Source organism: Dipodomys merriami, unplaced genomic scaffold (genome assembly GCF_024711535.1).
Source record: "Dipodomys merriami isolate MVZ:Mamm:240054 unplaced genomic scaffold, mDipMer1.0.p SCAF_17, whole genome shotgun sequence".
NCBI classification, from domain to species: domain Eukaryota; kingdom Metazoa; phylum Chordata; class Mammalia; order Rodentia; family Heteromyidae; genus Dipodomys; species Dipodomys merriami.
The window spans coordinates 3,833,296-3,857,849 of NW_027203048.1; the positions used below are offsets into that span (position 1 = coordinate 3,833,296).

At 43.6% G+C, this 24,554-nt stretch overlaps 1 protein-coding gene across 1 annotated transcript; it reads right to left on the reverse strand.

Moving 5' to 3' along the window:
* Nucleotides 1-718: 718 nt before the first annotated feature.
* On the reverse strand, nt 719-21,396 carry Matn3 (matrilin 3). Its single transcript, XM_070025695.1, has 8 exons — nt 21,186-21,396; nt 15,585-16,151; nt 11,731-11,856; nt 10,539-10,664; nt 8,244-8,369; nt 5,200-5,325; nt 2,990-3,100; nt 719-1,595 (listed from the first exon to the last, which is right to left on the reverse strand). Exons 1-8 carry the CDS (start codon nt 21,394-21,396, stop codon nt 1,540-1,542), a joined length of 1,449 nt encoding a protein of 482 aa, XP_069881796.1. The 3' UTR covers nt 719-1,539.
* Nucleotides 21,397-24,554: the final 3,158 nt, after the last annotated feature.

Consider the following 24,554-nt stretch of genomic DNA (forward strand, 5'->3'; position numbering starts at 1 on the left):
ACTAATATTTTTTTAACCTCAAGAATATTAGATTTAAGCTGGCACTGGCTCATGCCTGTAATCCTAGCTATGTAGGAGGCTGAGACCTGAGGATTGCAGCTTGAAGCCAGCCAGGGTAGAAAAATCTGTGAGATTCTTATCTCCAAATAACCACCCCTAAACCAAAAGTGGAGCTCTGGCTAAAAGTGGTAGAGTGCTAGCCTTGAGCAAAATTGCTCAGGGATAGCACCAAGCCATGTATACAAGTCTCATGATCGGCAAGAAAAAAGTATCTGAGATTTAAATATAGTAAAAGTATCAACATTCTATCCTTTGACACAAAACTGATGCCCTCAAAATAATTACTAATTTAGTTCAACATAACTATATTCAGTAGACAAAACTAACACAAATCATCAAAAAAGGACATAACAATAATAAAGAGAATACATTTTATTGTATTAAAAAATTCAAACCAGGGCTGGGAAGGTGGCTCAGTGGTAGAGCGCTTGCCTTGCATGCATGAGGCCCTGGGTTCGATTCCTCAGCACCACATAAGCAAAAAGAAAAAAGCCGGAAGTGGCGCTGTGGCTCAAGTAGTAGAGTGCTAGCCTTGAGCTGAAGAGCTGAGGGACAGCGCCCAGGCCCAGAGTTCAAGCCCCATGACCAGACCCCCACCCCCCAAAAAAAAAAAATTCAAACCAAAATAAAGAATTTAGTAAAGAATCTGAGCATTAGGTTTCCTACTAACATTAAATAAGACAATCTTAGATTTTATTACTTGTTATGTCAATTTTACATAAATTTATTAATTGATCCCAAAGCAAAATAATAAAGTAAATTTAGGGTTGTGTTTTCCTTTTTTGGCCTTGGTAAAAAGTTTAATATCCTATTTACAATTAATGTTTATTTGTTGTAAATTTATAAGGCCAGAATGAATTTAGGTTGGTATGCAATGTTCACTAATAGTACTTTGTGTTAATAGTTTTTTTAATATATTGCAATCCCTTGATCATAGATTCAATAATGCTCAGTAAAATTATGCACAATACAAGTGTTAAATTGTGAACAGTTCCAAATTATATATCACAATTTAATCATATAAGCCTTTTATATGTAACTTTTGTATACTTTGTAACTTTATATATAACTGTAAAAGTTATACTCATAAGATTTTTACATATTATAAATCTTATCAAGAGAAAATAGATCTGATGTTCCCATTACCCACATGACTATCTTTACTCATCTAATAATTAATAGTTAAATGGCTCAATTAGTAGCTAATAAAACATTAAACATTTTATTCTACTTCCTAGCAACCATTTCACAGTCATAGCATAGACATACTAAAGTGTGCTTTTAATAAAGTTCTGCACACTTATTTCCTTAGAAAATAATATTGCTTCTCCAGAAAAGCCTCATACTATTTATCCAGTAATACCAAGGCATAATAATGGCAAATTACTGGGAGGAACATTTGAAGAAACAAGTGAACAAAAGGATAAGAACTAAACACATAAATTCTCCACATTTCCATATGAAAAAATCTGAGTATTTTTAACGATGTACTTGTCCATATTCATTTACTTGCAACTTCTCCAGAATGTCATCGAGTGGTTTCTTGTTAAGGCCAATACTATTCATTTGTATGCATTAGACACAAACACTCTTTCAAACACTTCAACAGTAGAGAAAATAATGTAAAGAAGAGCAAAACTATTTTCTCACTAAGTCTAATCCAAAATTCAGATATTCTTTGAAGAGCATGATAAAAATGAGACTACAGCATCTTCAAATCTTTTTGCTCATACAAAATTTAATTAGAAAGGCATCTCTTAGTGGTGTGGGTGTGGAAACAATATTCATAAAGTCTTGACAGAGTTGCTGAGTTGACCCTGTGATTGTATCTTCATAGATTCAGGAAGAAAGATCTGCTTTACTTGCATAGGAGAATGGAAACACTGATGTCAAACATGGGGAAAGTAGTGTCCTAAGCAAAAGAATGATTTGGAAATTCATTCCTTTAGGATTATACCCTCCTTGAAAGCCTGCATACTTGTCAGTTATACCTACCACAGTCTGATTTCTATTCCCTCTGAGTTTTATAAAAATAGAGATGATAACTTGAGCTTAAAGACAAAAGTACTTTTTCTATGTTAATCCTTTAACCAAAGAACTTATTTTTAAGGTTTCTGAGACAGTATCATTACTACATTTTGCATTCGTGTGGAACCATGTGCTTCCAAGATACCACACCCTGATTTGTTCTGTATTTGCACAGATTCTGAGCTCAGAGGCCATAGTAAGGAAGTATCATATCATCACTCTGTTATACAGGAGTTCTGTTATTGCTATGGGAAAATCCTAGGAAAGAAATAGTTACATAGCTCTTACCTGTAAACATCACATGTGCATAGATGATGTACAAAACCATTATAAAGGAACTTTATACCTGAGATGTAACTATAATACCCTGTACATCACCTTTATAATAACAATAAAATAAAGATGCAATGAATACATAACAGCACCTATTAAATGATAAACCTCTTGTACAAGAATAATTTATTTTTTTTTGCCAGTCCTGGGGCTTTAATTCAGACCCTGGGCATTGTCCCTGAGCTTCTTTTGCTCAAGGCTAGCTCTCTACCACCTGAGCCACAGCCCCACTTCTGGTTTTTTCTGTGTATGTGGTACTGAGGAATCGAACCCAGGGCTTCTTCATGCATGCTAGGCAAGCATTCTACCACTGAGCCACCTTCCCAGCCCTTAAAATATTTTTAAAATTAAAGCTTATAAGTCTTGCAAATAATATTAATACATGCAACTAAACAATTTTAAAAATAAAAAAATCAAAAGGAACTCTAGTATTTTTCAAAGCACTATTACTGCTTATCCTAAACCAACCAATAAGGTACTTACCTATGCAATGTCCAAAAATGTTTGGTACCATTGTGGTATCTAGATTGGCTTTAATAAGAAGCAGAATATCTTCCAAAAAGGATATGTTTGGTGTTCAGTCTTTGAAGATAGGAGCTAACTTTTTCTTGGAATGCCACGGTGGCTTCACAGCCACAAGAATCTTCCGTGGAAATGAGACTCCGTGCTTCTTCAACAGCTGGAGACAATGACATTATACAAATTGTTATAGCAACCTAGAAATTACAACAAATCAGTAGCTGGGCACATAGGTCAATGATAGAGCACCTGCTTGCTATATGAAGGCTCTGTGCTCAAACCTATTACATGGAATTAGAAAAAAATAGGAAATCTGCAGTTCAACTCAACATTTCCATTTTCTTTTTTTTTTTTTTTTTTTTTTTTTTGTTGGTCGTGGGGCTTGAACTCTGGGCCTGGGCGCTGTCCCTCAGCTGTTCAGCTCAAGGCGAGCGCTCTACCACTTGAGCTACAGCGCCACTTCCGGTTTTCTGGTGGTTTATTGGAGATAGGAGTCTCACGGTCTTTCTTGCCCGGGCTGGCTTTGAACCGCGATCCTTAGCTCTCAGCCTCCTGAGTAGCTAGGATTACAGGCGTGAGCCACCAGCGCCCAGCAACATTTCCATTTTCAAGACTTACCTAAAGGTATCTTTAGGAGGTAAAATAATACAAAAACAAAAAGATAAAGGCAATCTTTTGGAATGTTAATGTCACTAAATTGTACTAAGACACATTGGGGAAATGCTTATAATTGTCAAAACTGGGTGATGCTCATATGAAAGTCCATTATGTGGTTCTCTATAGTTTTGTGATTATAAGAAATTATTCATGATATTAAGGAAACTTTTTTAAACGATGGTGAGAGGGTCAGGCATGGTGTTTCATACCTGTAATCCTAGTCCAGGACAAAGTGAGACCTTATTTGAAAAATACCTACAGTAAAAGGGCTGGGAGTGTGGCTTAAGTGGTAGAAGATATGCCTAGCAAGCACAATACCATGACAATAATGTCCTCACTGGAGTCCCCCTTCCACCCTTCATGTTCTCCAGCCTCTTCATAGAGGCTTCTAAACATACAGACATCATGTTGCGTCGCAGCCTTAAATCTTTCCATGGCTTCGCATCACCCTTGAGATGAAATAAGAACTCCTCTCCATGTGACCTGGATGTTCAGCTTGATTGAGCACCTGCTTAACTCTCCAAGCCATACTTCCTAGGCCACACTTATTCTAAGCCATGCTCATCCCAAGCCACACTTCCTTTCCCCTGGCCAGTCACGTTCCCATCATTTCCAGTCCTCCAGCCACACTCAGAGCTTCTCTTCCTTCTTCCGCTAGGGCTCCAGTCTCAACCTAACCACAGTTTCTCCCCAACTCCCACGTCTCACTTCCCAGCCAGCAGTCCTTTCTCCGAAACCCTCCTCTGCCCCTGTGCTTTCCTAGCATTTCTCCCATTGGATTGATGCATTTGTTTTTATCTGCAAACATGGTGAGGGATGTTAACTGGAGCCAGGAATAGAGAATGTGCCTAGAATATCAAATAGCTACTGTGGCTGGACTGCAAGACTTGGAAAAGAAGGAGTGAATATAGTAGAAAAGAAGTAGTGTCGTCATTGTTTTGCACCAGTTCTGGAGCTTGAACATAGGGCTTTGAGCTCTCTCTTGGCCTTTTTGCTCATGGCTGGTGCTCAACCACCTGAGCCACAGCTTCACTTCCAGTCTTTTGTGGTTGGTTAATTGAAAATAAGTGTCTCACAGACTGTCCTGCCTGGGCTGGCTTCAAACTGTGATCCTGAGATCTCAGCCTCTTGAGTAGCTAGGATTACAGACATGAGCCATCAGCGCTTGACTTAGAAAAGAAGTTTTAAAAGACAAGATCAAGTAGAACAGTATTACTAGGGGCCAGATGGGACCAGGTGAGTGGGGAATGAGCACTTAATGTTTCATGAGGGCGTAGTTTTAGCTTAGGATAATGGAAATATTTTGGAGATGAACAATACGGAATGCCACTGAACTGAACGTTTTAAAATTATGAGAATAGTAAATTTCATATTCTGTATATTTTACTGTGATTTTTTAAACCAAATTTAGATAGAGACATTAATTGGCAAGAAAAGAGAAAGGATGGGATCCAAGTACAGAAGGTAGCTGTCTGGCAGAAAGTAATTTTTTTTTAATTTTGTAGACAGCTGGAACTACTGGAAGGATGCTAATGACATACCATATAAATAGCAGCTTATTCCTTAAAAAAAAATGGAGGCACTTAAAGGGTTAGTCTTTACCTGAACATGTCGTCTTGTCTTCATTCAAGATGTAGCCAGGGAAACAGTCACAGTGGTAGGATGCAACCCCATCACTCACACAAATGTGTTGGCAGCCATGAGTACCCAGAACACATTTGTTATCCACTGACAAGGACCCATGCAGGAAAGAAAATAAACAGTAAACAACAGCCAGGAGCTGGTTACTTGTGCCTGTAATCCTAGCTACACAGGAGTCTGAGAACTGAGCACTGCAGTTCAAAATCAGGCAGAGCAGGAAAATCTGTGAGACTCTGATCCCTAATTAGCCACCAACAAAATCTGGAAATAGAGCTGTGACTCAAGTGGCAGAGCCCTAGCCATGAGAAAAAAAAAAAATCAAGAACAGTGTGCCCAGGCCCTGAGTTTGAGCCTCAAGACTAGGCACATTAAAAAAAATACATATGTAGGGCTGGGAAGATGGCTCAGTGGTAGAGCGCTTGCCTTGCATGCGTGAGGCCCTGGGTTCGATTCCTCAGCACCACATAAGCAAAAAGAAAAAAAAGCCGGAAGTGGCACTGTGGCTCAAGTGGTAGAGTGCTAGCCTTGAGCTGAAGAGCTGAGGGACAGCACCCAGGCCCAGAGTTCAGGCCCCATGACCGGACCCCCAAAAAAAATTTTTTTTAAATACATATGTAACTTTACCACCATTCTGTTCTTCTTCTCCATGCCTCTTTGCTGTCCAGTGCTTTGCATACTGTCAGTGATTATAAGCAGATGTAACTATTAGATTCAAACCCTGGCTCTGTGACCTGAGCAAGTTTTTCAGTCTGTGCCTCAGTTTCCTTCTAAGGTTGCTGTGAGGGTTGAAGGCATCACGATATGTACAAAATACTAGAATTAAGCATTGTTATATGAGGCCCACAGGAGGCACTGAGGAATATGGCCACAGGTATCTGGAAGTACTGCCTGGAGTGGTCTGCCTTATGAAAACTTGATGTTTAATTTTTCAAGTAAACGCCTCTGTTTTAGCTCATCTGAGATGCAGATTGGGTTTTGTTCCATTTTCTCAGTTCCTCCATGTCCTGGGATTGTCAGAAGCAGCTACAGGGATGGAACCAGTGGTGAATGAGTCCTCTCCACTCTAGCTACCCAGCAAAAACCAGTGCCAGAGCCAGGCGCCAGTGGCTCATGCCTGTAATCCTAGCTACTCAGGAAGCTGAGATCTGAGGATCACAGTTCAAAGCCAACCCTGGGCCGGAAAGTCCATGAAACTCTTTTTTTGGGGGGGGGGGGGGGGTGGTCCAGTCGTGGGGCCTGAACTCTGGGCCTGGGCACTGTCCCTCAGCTCTTCAGCTCAAGGCTAGCGCTCTACCACTTGAGCCACAGAGCCACTTCTGGCTTTTTTCTTTTTGCTTATGTGGTGCTGAGGAATTGAACCCAGGTCCTCATGCATGTAAGGCAAGCGCTCTACCTCTGAGCCACCTTCCCAGCCCCTCCATGAAACTCTTATCTCCAATAAACCACCAGAAAACCGGAAGTGGCTCTGTAGCTCAAGTGGTAGAACACTAGCCTTGAGCTGAAGAACTGAAGGACAGTGCTCAGGCCCAGAATTCAAGCCCCACGACCAACAACAAAAACAAAAACAAAAACAAAAAAAACAGTGCCAGCTAGTCCCCTGTCCAGCCTGTGTGTGTGTGTGTGTGTGTGTGTGTGTGTGTGTGTGTGTGTGTGTGTCTGTGTCTGTGTCTGTGTCTGTGTCTGTGTCTGTGTCTGTGTCTGTGTGCGCACCTGCATAGGTACTCAATATTTTTGTGGTGACTTCTTTTTGTGTTTGTGACAGGGTCTCATGCTATAATCCAGGCTGGCTTCCAACTCCTCTGTAGCACAAATGCACCTTGATCTTATAATCCTCCTACCTCAGCCTCCCTAACTGCTAGGATTATGCACCACCATATTCAGCCTGATTTTATTCTTTTAAAGAGGGGAACTGGCCATATGTAATTTCTCTACATCTGTATTTACTCCTCTCCTCTCCTCTTTGCTCCTCCCTTCCTCTCTTCTTCTCTTCAAGCTTCATACTTGCTTAGCTTGTTTGCTCAGCCGGTACTCTACCACTTGAGCTACATTTCCAGCTGGACTTTTTGCTAGTTATTTTGGAGATGGAATTGCTCAACTTTTTCTGTTCATGATGGCTTCTACAATAGGCAGATCTGCAATGGATCTGCAACCCTCCAGATCTCCACTACCTTAATAGCTAGGATTACAGGTCTGAAACACCGCTGCCCAGCTTTCTTCATCTTCCTTGGTGAGATCCTCGAAATAGAGTTCCATAAGGGAAAAGAAAAGACATATGAAATCTAGATAGTACTCAATATGTCAAAACTAAACACCATCTCAAGAGCCATGAATTTCTCTCCTTTTGGAATGTTTTGACTTGTATAAACGCCACCCTGGTCTGCCAGTGAGTTTAAATCAAATTAATGAGGATTTGCAGTCCCGGCAAGGGATCATTAGGCAAGGCATAAGGCTCAGGCTGACTGAAGATTGATCAGCTAGAAACTGTCAAGGAATGTCCTACTTCAGACTTACTGGAAGTTGTGTCTGGGTCTAATTCAGGCATTTACAAAGTCTCCTTTACTGAAACCATCAAGTTTTAAGATTAACACTACAGAGAAGTTCCAGGCTGCATTTTAACTGGAAAAAAGATCAGTTCAGCCTATCACACCAAATAGTTACTGTCCAGCAGACTTCCTCTCCTATTTGCTGAAAAATATCTCCAGTGTGTAGGGCTATAAAATTTTCCTGGATAAGGTCTCTACATTTAATTAGCTTTTTTTATACCCCCACCACCACTCCCTACCCATTTCCTAGTAATTTTCTGAAGTGATCTGTGTTTGGAAAACCCAGTGAGCTCATCTCCTTCTGAGCAATGCATGCCTTAGTATGTAAGGATGGCAGAATGTTTGAATGTTAAGTTACCTGAAAAAAAAAACCCAAAACCCTCTTTCCTGGCAAGTTGCAAGTTGGTGTCACTGACCTAGAAAGAGTCAAGTTTAAAGGAGTTTTCTGGAGTAGCCCTTTACCTGAACATGTTTTCTTATCTGCATTCAGGCTGTAGCCTTCAAAGCATTCACAATGATAGGCCCCAGCTCCATCGTTCACACAAATGTGCTGACAGCCAAGTGTACCCAATGCACATTTGTCTTGAGCTGCCAAACAAAAGTCCAGGAGAAAAGAAATAAAAAGTAAAAGGTCTTTTTATTATAGATAGAAACATTCTTAGAAACATCCTTATTTGCAGCTAGAAATATAGAAAAGGAAAAACCTACTGGAGGCTAGTCAAAGCTGTCACCACTATTTTCTCTAACTAGAAGTGGACTGAGTTAAGTAAAATTCCTGCATACACAACCTTCTTCAATTTCATTTCAAAATCATCAACAGCTGGGCACCGGTGGCTCACACCTATAATCCTAGCTACTCAGGAGCTGAGGTCTGAGAATCACGGTTCAAAGCCAGTCCAGACAGGAAAGTCTGTGAGACTCTTATCTCCAATTAACCACTAGAAAACCAAAGTAGCACTATGGCTCATAGAAAACCAAAGTAGCACTATGGCTCAAGTGGTAGAGCACTTGCCTTGAGCTGAAGAGCTCAGGGACAGCGCTCAGGCCAAGAGTTCAAGCCCCATGACCACTACCAACAACAACAACAAAAAAATCAACATAGGGTTTTTATAATGTAAGTAGGTCATAAATAAATTCCTTTTAGGTTTGTTGTACTTAGAGAGATAACAGCAGTGATGTGGTTAATTACACTAGGCTTGGCAAAGCACAGAATTTGAGCGTGCAGAACGTGTAGGTCAAACCTCTCCTGTTTTACAAATGGAGAAAATGAGCCTGGAGGAGACCAATGGATACAGGGCAGCATCTGAACTAAAGGCTCAAATTGTCACTCAATGCCCTTCCCACTGTACTAATATATTCCAAAACTGTCTTCATTTGAAATTTTTGAACTTTTTATTTTGAGACAATTTCAGGTTTGTAAAAAAGCTTGCAAAAAAGAGAATTTATAACAACAAATATTACTTTAGCATGATTATGAAAAACATAGATACGATATAATTTACAAATCTATACACCTAATTCAAATTTCACTGATATTTCACAAATGTCCTTTTTCCTGGTCCAGGATTGGACTTGCTTTAAGCTAGTCTTCTCACATGCAGGCCATATGCTCAATCCTCGTATTTTGTGTGTGTGTAAAACTTGTGCGGTCCTACAACTTGAACTCAGGGCCTGAGTGCTGTCCCTGAGCTCTTTTGCTCAAGGCTGCCACTTTACCACTTCAGCTACAGCTCCACTTCTAGTTTTTTTGGTAATTAATTGGAGATGAGAGTCTCATAGATTTTCCTGCCCAGGCTGGCCTTGAACCTCAATCCTTACATTTCAGCCTTCTGAGTAGCTAGGATTACAGGCATGAGCCTGTAAGAAATAATAATAACTCCGCCGGGCGCTAGTGGCTCACACTTGTAATCCTAGCTACTCAGGAGGCTGAGATCTAAGGATTGTGGTTCAAAGCCAACCCAGGAAAGAAAGTCTGTGAGAGTCTTACCTACAATAAAGTACTAGAAAACCAGAAGTGGTACTGTGGCTCAAGTGGTAGAGTACTGGTCTAGAGCCAAAGAGCTGAGAAACAGCGCCCAGGTCCAGAGTTCGAGCCCCACAACCAACAACAACAAAAAAAAAAGTACTGTAAAATTATTTTTTAATAAAAATTTTTCTCTATTTGTGTTTTGTCTGAGCTTCCTCATGACCCCGGCACTAGCTATCGCTCGGCCATGCTATCATGTCCTCAGTGAGGCACATAGCCATACATGATGTCACTTTTGTCGTAGGCTTTGATCTTTTTGATCATTTGGATAAGGTACTATCTACCAGGTTCTCCTTATCTTTGTAAACAATAAGTCCTTTGTGGGGTGGTAATTGCTACTAAATTACCACATTGTCTGAGCATTTGGAAGGACCAGGAAGGCTGAGAGGAAAGGAGCCAACACACATTGACATATTCATGTGATTATTCATAACTGTTCAAACGAAACTTAGAAATGGGAAAACACAATCAAAAACAAAACAAAAATACATTTTAAAAAAGGAAAGAAAGAGAGAGAGAAAGAAAGAAAGAAGGAAAGAAAGAAGAGAGAGAGAGAGAGAGAGAGAGAGAGAGAGAGAGAGAGGGAGGGAGGGAGGGAGGGAGGAAGGAAAGACTCAAGTTTGGCAAGGGAGAAAAACAGACCACATTCCCAGCCCATGTGGCCTGTCTTTCCAACACTGGGTGGGTAGGTAAGTAGGTGGGTGGGAAGGTAGGCAGACAAGCCCACTCACCTGAACATGTTTTCCTGTCTGCATTCAGGGTATAACCTTCATGGCACTCGCAGTGGTAAGAGCCGCTTCTCTCATTCACACAGATATGTTCACACCCATGAGTGCTAAGGGCACACTTATCAATAGCTATCAAAAGATGAATAGGAAAAATATGAGCACATGGAAAATAGATGATAAATCATTGCAGGCCACATTTCTTACACACACACACACACACACACACACACAGCTGATAAAGGGAGCAGATCATAGTAGAGGGCAGGGATTGTCTAGGATTGTTTCCTTCACTCACAGACTCGCCGAATGTGTGTACATCTTTTCCCTTCTTTGCATCTCAGTTTTATTTTATATAATGTGGGTAGGTTGTGTTAAATAATCTTTTTTGTTTTTTGCCAGTCCTAGAATTTGAACTCAGGGCTTGGGCACTGTCCTTGAGCTTCTTTTTTGCTCAAGGCTAGCACTCTACCACTTGAGCCACAGTGCCATTTCTGGCTTTTTCTGTTTACGTGGTACTGAGAAATCAAACCCAGGGCTTCATGCATGCTAGGCAAGCAAGCACTCTACCACCAAGCCACATTCCCAGCCCGTATTAAATAATCTTTATGTTTTCATTCTTTTGGAAACTCTTTTCTAGGGTAAAAATATAGAAAGCTGGTGCTAGAGGCATATGGCTCAGTTGGTAGAGTGCTACCCAATGAGCAAAAGTGAAGTGTCAAGTGTTGAGTCTGAGTCTCAGTCTCAGTCAGCCCCTTACCTCCCCCCCCCCCAAAAAAAGAAAAGAAAACCTAATTCCCATTCTTGGTTGACTCTGTGTGAGAATTCATGAGCCACGAGCAAGGACCTCCCTAATTGTCCCTGTGGATGTATGTTCACAGAGAATAGGTGATGCTTATATCTCATTAAATAAAACTCAGGAAAGATGCCAACTCCTCAAGAGGATGAAGACTTTCAGATGCTTTTCACCTCCTCTCCCACTAACACTTTTCCTTTCTTACTTAAGGCTCATGCTAGGCTAAGGTATTATCTCACTTTGCTCCCATGTTCCTTCCATGGAAAATTATTGATGAACAATCAATCAGAAAAAGGCATTTAGATTAAAAAGAGACAGTGAAATCATAAGGCCAGCCCCACCCCTGGAGAGAAGGCCCCCAAATAAGTCCAAGTGAGGCACAGTCCCCTGTGTAGGCCCCACCTGAACAGGTTTTCCTATCCACGTTCAGGGTGTATCCCTGGCTACACTCGCAGTGGTGCTTTCCATCCCCATCGCTGATGCACACGTGCTGGCACTGATGTGTGCCAAGCACGCACGGGTCCACAGCTGTGCAAAGGAAGCATACAGGAAGAGGCATTAACACATTTGAAAGCTGACATACTTTCTCCCATTCAGAAAGACATTGCTCTCCGACTCCCTTCTGACTCTTATTATTCACTATAGAAAATAGCTATTTGTCTGCACCCTGGTCAGTACACCTGTAATCCTAGCTCAGGAGTTGTAATCTTGTAATCCTAGCCTCAGGAGGCTGAGATCTGAGATTAAAAACCAGCCTGGCAGGGAAGTCTGTGAGACTCTTATCTTTAACCACCAGAAGTGGAACTGTAGCTCTAACTGGAAGAGTGCTAGCCTTGAGCAAAAAGGCTCAGGGACAATGTCCAAACCCTGAGTTCAAACCCTATGATCAACAACAAAAAGAAATTAGCTATTTGTTTTCTGCCTCTGGTTTATTAGGATTTCTAGTACTTGTATACAGGAAATGCCACTACAAGTATAGATCCTTCTGTAAATTTCCTCAAAGGAAATAGTGAATTTTGGATTTGGAGTAGCTGAAGCCAGCCTCTTCCATTGGTCAGGCCACTTGATGTTTATTTAGCTTATTCACATATCCACAAAAAAAATTTTTTTTGCTTCCTAACCATGAGAGATGGGAGATGAGTAATGTAGAATACACTGTCTCAAGTGCTGTGAGTGAGTCAGTGAGCGTGATCCCACTGCAGCCAGAACAGGGTGGGGGTGCCAAGGTTTCTATATTTTGGGCCTGAGTAGAATTTACATGCAGCACGCATATTTCAGCCTGGAGCTCACTCACACTTGAGCTGTGTTCCCTATTTTGAATATGCAAATAATGACAGGTACCATGCTTTTGCATATGCACCATGGGTTCTTGAGCTCAGGAATCTGTGTATGCAACTTGGGGTGCTAATATCTACAAGGACAGTGACCTCGCATGCTAAATATAAACAGGTAAAAAGGACGAATAAGAGGCTCAGTCAGGGAAGGAGAGGAAGAGAGTTCTTCTGATTAAAATAGAATATATTCAGATCTGAACTATCATGGTGAAAACCCTTGATACAATGCATACACATAAAAAAAAAAGAATAATATGAAATTAAAACAGGTTCTGGTAAGGGTGGATATCATCGAGTGAAGGGAGGACAAAGAGAAGATAAATGAGGGTAAATGTGGCCAATGGAGGTTTGTAGCATTACGAAAATAGATTTAGAAACGTTGAAATTGATTTAGAAGTGAGGAGAGGTAAGGGAGATCAATGGAAGAGGTAAACTGAATTGAGATATATTATGGATACCTATGGAAATATCACAATCGTATGCTATCAAAGATTTTAAAAGGGAAGTGGGCAAACACAGTCATAATATTCCATGTACATATGTAAAAAATGGAACTCTAGGTTACTTTGGGTAGGGTTGGGAGAAATGGGGAGAACAATGGACTGACTTTAGTCAAAATGCCTTATACTCATAAACTGACCAGTTGAATTGAAACTTCATACAACCACATAAATTTAAAATATATATATATGAAAGAAAGGAAACAAGGGAAGAAGGGAGGGTTGGAGGCAGGGAGGGAGGGAGAAAGAGAAACCAAGCAAGAAAAAAGAAGGAGGGAGGGAGGGTGGGTGGAAGAAGGAAGGAAGGAAGGAAGGAAGGAAGGAAGGAAAAAGGAAGGAAGGAAGGAAGGAAAGAAAGAAAGAAAGAAAGAAAGAAAGAAAGAAAGAAAGAAAGAAAGAAAGAAAGAAAGAGAAAGGAAGGAAGGAAGGAAGGAAGGAAGGAAAGAAGGAAGGAAGGAAAGAAGGAAGGAAAAAAAGAAAAGAAAGAAAGATGTGATTACATCAGCTAAACTGTGTCTCCATCTTTTGATCCCAGGAACCACTTATATCTGACTGGACTTTTTATTTCCAAGTGATGTGTTTTCAAAGAAGAATCAATGAATTCAGTCATCTTTCAGACACCAAGGAGGCCTGTTAGAGGAGGCTGGGCACTGGGGTGGCGGGTATCCCAGCCTCCATTGCCCTTGGCAACAGGACAATACTAACATTTTCCCAAGAAGGCCCTTTTCATGGAATGATCGTTCCAACCTGTTGGCTCCAACAAGCTGCCCCTCAGTCTTTCCTCCATAGAGAGGGCATTTTCCCCCAGACAGGGAGGTCTTTTGTATAAAGAGGTAGCGATTTGCCACCCACCACTTGTTATTTTGTGGTATTCAAGCCCAGCCCTAGGTGCTACCCTTAACACCCAACTTTGCCACAGACCCGAGCCCTGATGGAACTTCTCTCACCCACAAGCTTGAGGGCTTTTTCTAGGAGAAAGAAAGTCACTTTCTCTTTTGGAGCCCAATAAATTCCTGGTAGATTCCACCAAAGCCAAAGCCATTATAGGTAGGCCCCGTGTCCTGGGACAGGAAAGGTTAGAGGATTCGAGCCAGGTCTGGCTGAGATGAGACCACTCTTGGCAGACAAATTTCTGTCTCCCATTTCCCCACCAACTGGTGATTTCTGGGTTCACATTCATTTAGATATAAAGTCTCCTTGAATTTAAATTGTAGTTATTGGCTCCCTGGCTTGTCTCGCCCTTAACCTAGAATGTTACTTAAGGGTTGGGACTACTTTTCTGTGTCATTAGTGATCCATAAATGCATGTGGAATAAACAGCTGTGAAATGTGCTATGCAAGAAAAAGCTATTGCTGGGGTTTGGTGGCTCATGCCTGTAATCCTAACAACTCAGGAGGATTACAGTTCAAAATTAGCTAGAGCAGAAAAAGGTATCTATGTTTAGAAATTCATCTAAATCCCACTTTTGTCCCTACTTGTTTAGATATTCCCTAATGGGCTTCAAAAGGTAATCTTCAAATGACAAAAAAGAAATCAAATCATAATTCTACAAATCATAATTCTAATACTAGACAAAAATTTAACCCTAGCACAAGATAGATTTGTACTGACAGATCTCCTTAATTTCATGCTAAAAAACTGTAGTGAAATTAGCATGTTTGCATTTAAATTCCATCTTAAAGAAGGAACAGTGTAGAAGAGTAACAAGGGTTGGTTGTTTTTTTATCTGCTTCTGTATCTCACACCTGAACCCAAACTCAATCTTCCCAGTCCCTAATTCAATTCTATAAAGAATTGAGAAACAGTCTAATCCAAAATTGAGTATTCCCTAGGCTAAAGACACCATGAATTGGGCTTGCCTGCTACCGCCTTCTACAGAACAAATAGAGTCCTATTAGGTCTAGAGATGGTAAAGCTAAATAATAGAGAGCTATATAAAGAAAGAGATAGAGTTAGATATAGATATGGATATAGGTATAGATATAGATGTAGATCTGAGGAAAGTGTGGTGTAGGATAGAAGACAAGAGAGATGTCTTCAATTTGAGTGTTTGAGAGTCACTGTTATTCTTTCTCTTTTTTTTCCCCCCTGATCCCCATCAAGGACACGCAGGATTATTTATCTTCGGTATTTCCTGGCCTTCACATTTCTAATGAAAACATGAAGATTTTTATATGCAAACCAAGTTATATACAGTGCATCTTTATATTTTCAAACCCATGCTGTGGGCTTAAGTTGGTTTTTTTAAAAAAAAAAAACAAACAAAAGACACTCCAAAAAAAGCACTGCATGTATTTAAATCTGCCCCAAGACTTCTACCCAAAACAAAACAACACAAAAAGAACGAATCTCCTTTTCTGGACACCCAAGGTCTGAACTAGAACGCGCTTTCTAGTCGGAAGGACAGCGCCACAAACTCACCACAGAAGGTCTCCTGGAATCTGGAGGACAGCTTCTCGATGACCCCGTAGGTCTCCACGTAGAAGACATGCTCATCCAGAGGCTCGCTGGCCATCATCCTGAGGGACTCCAGGTCCGCCCGGTCCACGCCCACGGCGTAGAGCTCGATGCCCGAGGCCCGCGCCCGGGCCGCCACCTCGTTCACTTGGTCCTGGGGCCTCCCGTCGGTCACGATGATGGCCACTTTGGGGATGTTGGAGCCGGGTCCCCGAGCTCCTGCTGCCACGGTGAACGCTTCGTCCATCGCCGTCTGGATGGCCAGCCCGGACATGGTGCCTGTGGATAGCGGGCGGACCCGCGCCACGGCCTGTTTCAGGGACCGCTTATCGGAGTAGGTCTGCAGCTGAAACTCGATTTTCACCGTGCTGGCGTAGTTCACCACGGCCACCCGCGTGTCGGACGCGCCGATGTCCAGGGTGTCGATGATCCGGGACACGAAGGTTTTCACTTTGGTGAACTCCAGGGGCCGGACGCTACGAGAACTATCGATGATAAACACCAAGTCCAGAGGCCTGGTCTTGCAAACACCTGCCGAGGAAGATGTGGGGGCACACGATCAGACCTCACCTGGAAAGGGCAGGTGATCTTTACTCCCAGGGAACGAACCCTGGGATCCAGGAGACCGGGCAGAACGCAGGTTACTATTTCTAATGCTCCTTCTGCCTGTTTTCTTACCCAAACTCGAACCCTCCCTTGCGGGTGTTAAAAACACCAAAGCCAAAAAAGTGCTGGTGACTCGGGCCTGTCATCCTAGCTATTCAGGAGACTTGAGATCTGAGGATCTCAGTGTGAAGCCAATGGGAACAGGAAAGTCCCTAAGACTCTTACCTCCAATTAATCACCAAAAAGCTGGAAGTGGAACTGTGGCTCAGTGGTAGAGTGCTGGCCTTGAGAAAAAAAGAGCTCAGGGACAGTGCCCAGGCCCTGAGTTCAAGCCCCAGGATAGGTACAAGATAAAATAAAACAAACAAGCAAACAAACAAAGAAAAACACCAAAAACCTTTAGTATCCTATAGTGAGGATTCACATGCATGCAGCTTGCCCAAATACCTCACCTTCATGTTGGCTGAGCACAAAAATTTGCCTAGAGCCCTGTCCTGGGGCTTGATGTTTTACTTCCAAGGTCTTCACAAACTGCAAGACTGAATGGCTCCCAGTCTTTTCTTCTTGGCTTCTTTCTACCTTGGCTCTCCGAAGCAAGGAGGGGTGGGGAGTGGGTAAAAATTTAATGTGACATGTGTCTATTGCACCTCTAACCTTGAGGGCATCTCTTATTTTAAGGAGCAGACTCGGACCTGTGTGTCTGGCCTGCTGCCCCATCCAACTCTCTTAGCCAGCTCTCTCTCTCTTTCACTCATTCACCAGTTTCTGAGGGACTAGCTGTACAGCCCCTCCCTTGGGCCCCCATCTCCCCCTACACACACAAGGCACTTACATCTTTTCTGCATAGAAGAATCTGGCACCACACTGCAGCAACACATTACGTTTTAGTTTCTTTAGTTTCTTTCTCAGCCTTTCCTGTTTCCTTCCACCTGACTTACACAACCCCTGTCTCAGTCACCAAAATCCCTCCTACAAGCAAGGCTAGATGCAAAAGAAGCCAGTTATCATATTTCATTTTAAGGCCATTCCCCCTTTCTGACCAACATATGTACATATCACACACATGTACACACACACATACATATCATAGGCATGGTCCTACCTAACTAGAAAAGGAGTCCTAAGGAGATGTCCATATGAACTCTTTTCTTAATGAAAGAACAGACATTGATACTATTTGAAGCAGGAAATTTTCACAGTAAACAGGGAGAAGGCAGATTTAAAAAAAAAAAAAAACAACCAAATTCTTAGGCTAAGCTATTTATGAAAGAAAAAGTCTTGTCTGGAATCAGGCTTATACCACTTATGGTTGTCTTTCAAAAGCTGAACTGTATCCTCTTAGTTTTATTCCACTGCCCTGGAGGATACCTTAGGGTATCACCTTAGCCAGCACAAATGGCTCAAGTCTGTTATCCTAGCTACTCCAGAGACAGATTGGGAGGATCATGATTCCAGGCTAGTGCAAGCAGAAAACCTCACAAGACCCCTTCTCAACTTAGAGCTGGGCTTGATGACACGATCCTGCTGTGCCAGGTATGATGGGAAGCCTAAAATAGGCAGATCAAGCAAGGCCCAGTCGCCTGCCTCCCCCCCCCCCCCCCCCCCCCCCGCAGAATTCAAGATCCTATCTCAAAAACAATGTTTTAACAAAATAGGCTGAGGTATGGCTTAAAGGTAGAAGCACTTGCCTAGCAAGCTCAAGTTCAAACCCTAGTAGTACTACAGAAGAAGAGGAAGAAGAAAGAGGAGGGGGAGGAGGAGGAGGAGGAAGAGGAGGAAGAAGAGGAGAAAGGGAGAGAGAGAGGGAGGGAGGGGAGGAGGAAGAGGGAGGTCTCAGTTTCAGTGTCACTATAGTGATCTCAGATGCCAATTTTTGAAAGGACCCTGCGAGGGAGAAAGTGAACAGGTTGTTTTCATTCCCATCTAACAGCAGATATACCTAGTGTTCAGGAAGGAGAAAGAACTAAAAAGTGGTTAGATGTGGTCACACTCCAGGTTTCCTGACTCCTAGCGCCTTGGGCTTTTCTGAAGCATCATGCTGCCCTTTGTGAAGCAACATTTTCCACCACAAAAATCAACATTATCTCATGTGTCCATAAAAGTCCTAAGGGATGACTTTGAGCCGCTAGCCTGCAATATGCCATATATCATCTATTTAGTTAAGTCAAAAGGAATTACAAATCTCTCTTTTTTTAAAAAAACAACTCCAGAATGTCAGGGAATCCCTTAAGATTCCTGGGGATTAGAAACAAGGAAGATCTAGTGTAGAAAGTCTTGTCCAGATGTGAGTCTAAATATATTTTTTTCATGTTTAGAGTAAAAAGAAAAACCAGTGGCTCACACCTAGAATGCTAGCTACTCAGGAGGCTGAGATCTGAGGATTTCAGTTTGAAGCCAGCCTGGGCAGGAAAATCTGTAAGACTCTTATCTCCAATTAATTTCCAAAACGCTGGAAGTAGAACTGCTAGGGCTAAACACTAGACCTGAGCAACGAAACTCAGGGCAGTGTTCAGGCCCTGAGTCCAAGCCCAGTACCATCACAGATACACACACACAAAAGGAAAAATAGAAACATGGGAGTTTTTTGGGAGGGGGAAGAGCAACAAGGGGAGGAACACACAAGAGGAGGGAGGAAGAGTGAGCAAATATAGTCATTATATTCATTGTACACTATGTAAAAATTAAACTAGATGACGAGGGTAGGGATGAGAGGAAGAGAAATGGAAGTGGTTAGGATGCATTATGCTCATAACCTCATGTACAGAGTGGTAACCTCTTTTTGTAACTACTTAATTAAAAAATAAAAAAGAACAAAACAACAGGGTGATAGGAACCTGTAACCGACTATGCTTTTGCTGACACCCAAATGGCAGCCTTACAAATCATAGCTCCATGTCCTTGCTAAATGTGCTGTGATTCCTTACACTGAACCTGAGCTAGCCAGCTTCCTTCCTTCTCTACTCCGCTTTTCACACTGAATCCTATTCAGGTGGACAAGGGGACAGGATCTGTGGTTGGCAAAATAATGTCCCCCTCACGTCCCCCACAAAGATGTCCCAACCTAACCACAGTAATGCGCGCATATGCTACTTTGTGAGAAAGAAGTAACTTGACCTTTAAAAACCTTAAGGTGGGGACATAATTCTGGATGATCTGAGTGGATCCAATGTAATTATAAAAACCCAAGTGGAAAAGGGCAACAGAAAAGGGTCAAATGTTAAGCTGTGCTGGGTGCTGGTGTTGTTTTAAGCTACTGAATTCATGGTCATTTGTTATAGCAGCAATAGGGGTAAGGCCCAGGATGCTAGGCAATTCTGTGACCATCTGGTGTCTTGAACCCCTTCAGCAAAGGGCACTAATAGTGTTTCAGATCTCACTACCAAATAGTAGCCATTGGCTCTCAAGAAAAACTGAAAAGGTTTTTCTTGTTGTTGTTTTGCTAGTACTGGGGTTTGAACTCAGAGCCTAGCACTCACTTGGCTTGTTTGTTCATGGCTGGTGCTCTGTCACTTAAGCCACATCTCTAAGCCCTGTTTTTTGCTAGTTTAGAGATGGAGTCTCTCAGACTTTTCTATCCAGCCTGGATTCAAACCTGGACCCTCCAGAAGTCAGCCTTTGGGGGTAGCTAGGATTTCAGGCTCAAGCCACCTGGCACCCAGCCAACTGCCAATTTTTAGTCTTGCTAGAAATAAAAGCCTGAAGAACACTCAACAATTAAAAACAAAAATGGGAAATGTAGAGCATATAGATGGTGTTTATTAAGGAATTACTACTCCAGATCAGGTGTGGGTGTCAGGTAGTAAAGAACAGGTACAGCTTAGAGGAAACATGGTCTCCCCTACAGAATCTCAACTCCATCTCCCGGTCCCCTCCTTAAGAAAGGTGGGTGAGGACTGGAGGTAAGTCCAGTTCTGGGGAAAAAGCAGGCTGCCCTCTCTCCCCCACTATTTCTGACTAAGAACATCGTACATCTTACTAGCTACCAGCTTAACCCCTGTGAGCCCTGACCCTGCCTGCTTTCATGGCATGCATTCACTATTTCCAGATTTACCATTCAAATGCTGGGGTGTGACAGCAAAGAGTCCCTTGGGGTCTATAGATTCAGGAAAGTGCAGGAGAAAAGAAACAATGGAAACCAACCAGACAAAGTTGATGGTCAGATGAGAATAGGTGCCACACAGAGAAAATGGTTTTGTTCAACTTTTCTCGAGCAAGACCCAGGCTAAACTTTGGGAAAGGAAGATAAAATTGCATAAGCCGAATGCATGGTAAGCTGGTGTGGTGGAAATCTTGCTTAGGGTTTCCTGCAGTTTATTCTGGGCGGAGACACTGATTTGCTGGGTGCCTTGACTTTGGTAAACCTGGGGCTTTTTGCAAACTCCAAGGTCTCTTAGGTCTTGGGAGAGCTAAGTAAGCCTGGGTTGGGGTGTATGGGGCCCAGTCAGCTAAGCAGAACCCCCAGAAGAGGGGTTCTGATACAGGATGGTTACAGGCCAGGTCCCGGCCATCCAGAAGGCAGCTGGGGTTTCCTTCACGCTTCCTAGTGACTTTCTCCTCTGCCAGGTCCTGGGTTCTAAGGCCGCCTCGGGAACAAGGAGGAGAGGAGAAAGCCTTGCACACGCTGACAGCGGGCTGTGGAAAGGACTAAAAGTGGGCTCTCTGAAAAGGTGTGCTTCGCTGAACCACGAGAAGAGGACCAGGGCAGGGCCGAGAGGCACTCGGAGTGGGGTCGGCGTGTGCCTTCGCTCTTTGCCCAAGTCATGCACCAAGGGCGGGGAGGGGGAGACCCAAATGCTAGCCCGGACATCTCAGTGTCTTTCTCTGAACCCCACTTTCCACCGGGGGGGCGGGGCGGGGAGGAGATTCTTTCTGCAGAACCACTTCTGAGATGTGGAGCCTCTGATGGATGTAGAGGCTCCCCCATCTTCTTCATGCTCTGGGCCCCCTGCCCGACCTTACCTGGACCTTGGGTGGCCCCGGCATGGGGTGCGCTGGTGGGAGCAGGGCTGCGCCCGGGACTGCCGCCGGGGCCTCGGATCTCCGGCCTCCGGATGCGGATGCCCGGGCGGTCCAAAGGGCCGGGGGCAGCCGGAGGCGGCAGCAGCAGCAGCAGCAGCGACCAGAGCAGCGGGAGTCCCCGGAGGTAGCACACGGGGGTCAGGCGCGACATGGTGGGCGCGGGGGGCCGGCGGGGACCTGTCCGCTGCGTGGGACCCACTAGGTCAGTCCCGGACCTGAGCCGGCCGAGGTGGCCCATTTAAAGGTCCCGCGTCGGCGGCCCCGCCCCGCCCCGCCCCGCTCTGGCCAGCAGCCCCGGGCCGCCCCAGGCCAACGCCGAGCCCCAGTCCGCACATTCCAGCGGCCCGGCGGCATGTCTGGGGCCCGGCGGCCCGCCGCGTGGTGGTCACCGCCAGCCCTGACTCGCGTCCCCCCCGCGTCCTCCGCGGCCGGTGGACTTGGCTGGCTGCCTCCCTCTTCGTAAGACCCGGAGCACTGGCGCGCAGCCCGCTGGGTCCCTCCTAGCCTTCCAGTTAGGGAGCCCCGGGACTCCCCCGCCCCAGCACCGAGCAGGCCGGGCTCAGGGCTAGAGGAAGCCTCGCTCCCCACATTCACATCCCCTTCTCTCCAGCCAACACAGGAAGGAGCGAGGGGAGAGGGACAGGCTCGCAGATTCTAGCAGCATGAATGGAGAACTTTCATCCCAGTCTCAAACATCCACAAACATTTGATTTTCTATGACCAGAAATAGAAAACCAAATATACATCTCTCCCAGAGAGCGCCAGAACTGCCTGTCCCCAAAGGTACTTCAAAAGGCTCACCCTATAGTCCACCTCCTCTCCGGAAGTGCGGGGGGCAGCAGCACAGGACACGGATCGCCCCAGAGGACCCTCAAGGAGCTCCCACAGTGGCACAGAGATGGGGGACCTGTCAGGAGAGGCCCCGTGTGAACAGATTTCCAAACCCAGGGCCTGCTTGAGCTGCACCGGTGACCATGAGCTTCCATTCCAACACTCACAATAGGGCTCTCTTGCTTCTCACTGGCTCTTCAGTCTATCCACGTTGTAATCTGAAAATCATTTTATATTTATGTACCATGTTCCTAGCAGGCCATAATACACTAGCCAAGCAGCAGAAACGACCGTTATGCCTCTTTGGATGAATTGGTATACAAAATGAGGTATTTACAAAAAGTATTCTGCCTTAAAAAGGTAATTCTAGCCAGGCACCAGTGACTCACCTGTAATCCTAACTACTCAGGAGGCTGAGATCTGAAGATTGAGGTTCAAAGCCAGCCCAGCCAGGAAAGTCTTTGAGACTCTTATCTCCAATTAACCACTAGGAAAAAAAAAAAAAAAACAAAACTGGAAGTGGCACTGTGGCTCAAGTGGTAGAGTGCTCACTTTGAGCTGAAGAGCTGAGGGACAGTGTCCAGGCCCAGAGTTCAACCCCATGACCAACCCACACCCTCCCCCTCTCCCCCCCAGAGGTAATTCAAACACATTACAATATGGATGAACCTGTAGACATGATGCTAACTGAAGTAAACCAGTCACAACAAAAGGAGATATGTATGAGATATCTTGAGTAAGATCATTTTTTTAAAGCAAACTAGAAGGGTGGTTCCCAGTGAGTGGAGGAAATAGGGACTAAGAGCTGTTGCTTAGTTTTAGTTTTGTGAAATAAAAAAAATTAATTTGTTGGATATGTTAATTTTTTTAAAGATTTGTTGTATAGTTTGTTATATAGCCCCCTCCTTCAAAAGTTCAAGTGTTGGAAACTTAATTCTCTAACATCATATGCTGATATGTAGAAGTGGAGCCGCTGAGAGATACTGGATGAGGTCCTGAGGGTGTTGTGCTCAGCACCACACTAGTCTTCTAAGCAAGAGACCCAAATGGGATTGAGTGGGATTGCTTGCTGTGTCTCGCCATGTGATACCCACTTGAGTCCCAACTCAGGATGAGAGTTGTCTGCCCTGACTGCTACCCAGTTCTGAGACAGACTGGTTTACCCCATGCAGGCATCCTGTCCTGGAGAGGACTAAGACACTAGGAAGCTTCTAGAACAAGGCTAGTGCTGAGCTTTGCAATGGCAAGGTGGTAAAAAGCCAGGATAGATTGTTTGCAGAAGGCACAGCCTGGCACTGCTTTTTCAAGAGTCAAATGCTGCCCAGGAAAGGCTTTGCTTGGTTTCATTTCACTGACTGACAACAGACTGCTGTACCCTGGGCACTGCTCCAGAGGTCTTGCCTTGGCCTTCTCTAGCAGGGGGCTGGGTCCTCGGCCACCTGAGGCTTCATGGATGCGGGAGCTTGGGGAAATAGCAACATCAGAAATCATGGTCTGGCTCAGCATGCCAGCATCATCATAAGAATATTAAACCAAGGCTTAAGGAATCAATTACAGGTAGCTTTTCTTAAAAAACAATCACTTGAATATTGCTATATTGCTTTTATGGTCCTAAAATTTCTTCAAGCTAAGCATCACAACTCATGCCTGCAACCCTAACTACTCCAGAAGTTGACATCAGGACCACCACAACTCAAGGCCAACTGGGGCAAAAAGTTCCCAAAGAAGAGGTTTTTGGCATCACCTAACCAGATGATGACAGATACAAAAAACCTAACAGACAAGAAACAAAGTCCCTCTTTCATTGATTTCCAGGTCAAATATTCTATTCCTCTTTTCTTCCTTTCTCAGGCCCTGGCTTCCTCTCACATACCTCATAACATTTACACAGGGATTTATAGTCTGTTACCTCACTTGATCCTATGAACAAAAAGAAGCACATAGGTTGGGGATTTGCATCTTCATGAAATGCAGAACTGACTGAATCAAGTTCATTTCACAGATAAACTTCACAGGGTCCGTCTCCATCTGGTATGAATAAGCATCCTAATTTCAATTCAAATCCTAAGATCTTGGGCTCACTGGCAGTCACCATGCTGCGAATTCCACATTATTTGGGAACATTCACCTTGATTCTAAATTATTTCCTCCTAACCAGAAGAGCATGATTTTTACAGAAAACAAGCAATGACAGAAAAGCAGATACAGCTTTTTCTTTCAGCCAAGTTTTTGAGCTTATTTATATGTTCCTGCCTTGAAAGTAAAAGAAATCCTGAAAACGGTCCATTGATCTGTTGCCTACCAGGTCCATAAGAATAATTAGATTCAGTGCAAAATAAGTTCTATGATGAATGGGAACACATGAGTCATTGATGGAAAACATTATTACACCACTGCCACCATAGAGAAGAAAATACTTTCTCAATGGAAGCTTTCTTGGTTTTGTAAGAACTTCAACTGTTACATGTAGTTTGTGCT